The sequence below is a fragment of the Bos indicus x Bos taurus genome, chromosome 4, assembly GCF_003369695.1.
Source record: "Bos indicus x Bos taurus breed Angus x Brahman F1 hybrid chromosome 4, Bos_hybrid_MaternalHap_v2.0, whole genome shotgun sequence".
NCBI classification, from domain to species: Eukaryota; Metazoa; Chordata; class Mammalia; order Artiodactyla; family Bovidae; genus Bos; species Bos indicus x Bos taurus.
Window position 1 is genome coordinate 89,679,736 of NC_040079.1, and position 2,016 is coordinate 89,681,751.

At 37.0% G+C, this 2,016-nt stretch overlaps 1 protein-coding gene across 1 annotated transcript; it reads right to left on the bottom strand.

The window, feature by feature from the left end:
- Positions 1-722: 722 nt before the first annotated feature.
- On the bottom strand, positions 723-1,203 carry LOC113891642 (histone H3.3-like). The gene has a single exon (XM_027539958.1). The coding sequence runs from the start codon at positions 1,163-1,165 to the stop codon at positions 755-757; it is 411 nt and encodes a 136-aa protein (XP_027395759.1). The 5' UTR covers positions 1,166-1,203; the 3' UTR covers positions 723-754.
- Positions 1,204-2,016: the final 813 nt, after the last annotated feature.

Here is a 2,016-nt window from a genome sequence, read left to right on the forward strand (position 1 = left end):
GGGGATAGGTTTCTTTCCTAAGAAAGCAGAAAAGGAAATAAATAAAAACTCAGATCTAAAGGAAAATTAGTATAGAAGATGATCTGGTAAACTGGTTAAAAGAAAAGGCAAAAATGTCCTGTCTCCTATTAGTTGAATTTGCCCTCAAATTCCAAAGACATTTGGTTTTATCCAGTCACTATACTTCGAACAACCACACTTAGGAAAAAATAACTGTCAAGTAAACGATCTCTTTATTACGAAAGAAAAGGTGGGAGAGCAGTGAGTAAAGACTAGCCAGTACAGAATGGATTTAGAGCTGGGGGAAAAAGGAAGTGGGGAAAGATTTCACATTCTTCTTTCCTCTGTTTTGATGTGTGCATACTCTATAAAGAAAAATTTTTAATTTTTTTTTTTTTTGCAGTCAATAAGAAATTTACTTGTTTTAAAAAAATCCAAATTCTGGCATTGTCCAGAAAAATTTAACAGGTTTATTTATAACTGTTATAAAGTTGAACTGCTGAAACTTGTTCACTGAAACATTTTGACTTTCATTAATGCTTTATGTCCCTGCATTTATATTAAAAATTCACACACAAATGAAAATGGAAAAACTGCCAATACCTGATTTCTGTCCCCTATTTTCCACTTGTAATCATATACTTAGGTACCTTTTGACCCCATGGAAAAAAAATATCTAACGTTCAGAACTACCAATAACAGGAAGAAGAGAATTTTTTTTTAAGAATGAAATGTTTCCCATCATAGTGGATTCTTAAGCACGTTCTCCACATTTGCGGCATGCTAGCTGAATGTCTTTTGGCATAATTGTTACACGTTTGGCACAGATAGCACACAGGTTGGTGTCTTCAAAAAGGCCAACCAGGTAGGCCTCACTTGCCTCCAGCAAAGCACCAATAGCTGCACTCTGGAAGCGCAGATCTGTTTTGAAGTCCTGAGCAATTTCCCGCACCAGACTCTGGAAGGGAAGTTTGCGAATCAGAAGTTCAGTGGACTTCTGATAACGTCTAATTTCACGGAGTGCCACAGTACCAGGCCTGTAACGATGAGGTTTCTTCACCCGTCCAGTAGAGGGCGCACTCTTGCGAGCGGCTTTTGTAGCGAGTTGCTTCCTCGGTGCTTTACCACTGGTCGATTTGCGGGCAGTCTGCTTTGTACGAGCCATGGTATATAGACCTCCTTACTTACCCTCTTTCTCCTTCGGCTGGAGCTCGGCAAGCTAGAGGCGGCGCTGGCGTTGGAGAGCGACAGCGGCGCAGCGGCGGCTGCGAACACCTAAATTCCTTTTTTGATGAGTGTTAAACCATTTCAGATTATGTCACTCATCAAAGTTAGCTCAGATGTTCTAAATAAGAACATTTTCACATTAAAAACAAGTTTTTCAGATACCTATCTTGAAAAAATAAGAGCTATTCCATAGTTTATAATATATGGGAATATCCTGTAACCTTTATATTTGGTAAAAATTAAATTTTGGTAACATGTTCTCTGGTGAGAATGTGAAAATTCAGGCACACTTATGTTGGTGGCATATAAATTGGTATAACACCTAAGGAAATTGGTTTGCAATATCTGTTAAGAGAAAAACATACATAACCTTTGACCTAGCAATTTCTCTTCTGTGAATTCAAGCTGCATACATAATTTCACATTTGTGGAAAGATACATGTGCCAATGATAAGCATTTGAGATATCATTTGTAATAACATTTATTTATCAATATGTGACTGATTATAAATTACATTCTATCCATCTAATGGGATTCTATGCAGCTATTAAAATAAATGCAATATGTATTGATATGGGATAGTCTCAAAGACATTAAATAAGAAAATTGCATGTTCATATTCAATATTTGCTTTGCATATAACACTTCTGAAATGATACAGAAGAAGTTGGTATAAGTGCATGGATTGGGGAAAGTGTTAAGTAGAGCAGGGAGCCCAGGGTAGGAAGGATACTTCACTATACTCTCTTTGGGACTTCCTGAATTTTATATTCTGAGCATATTTCCTA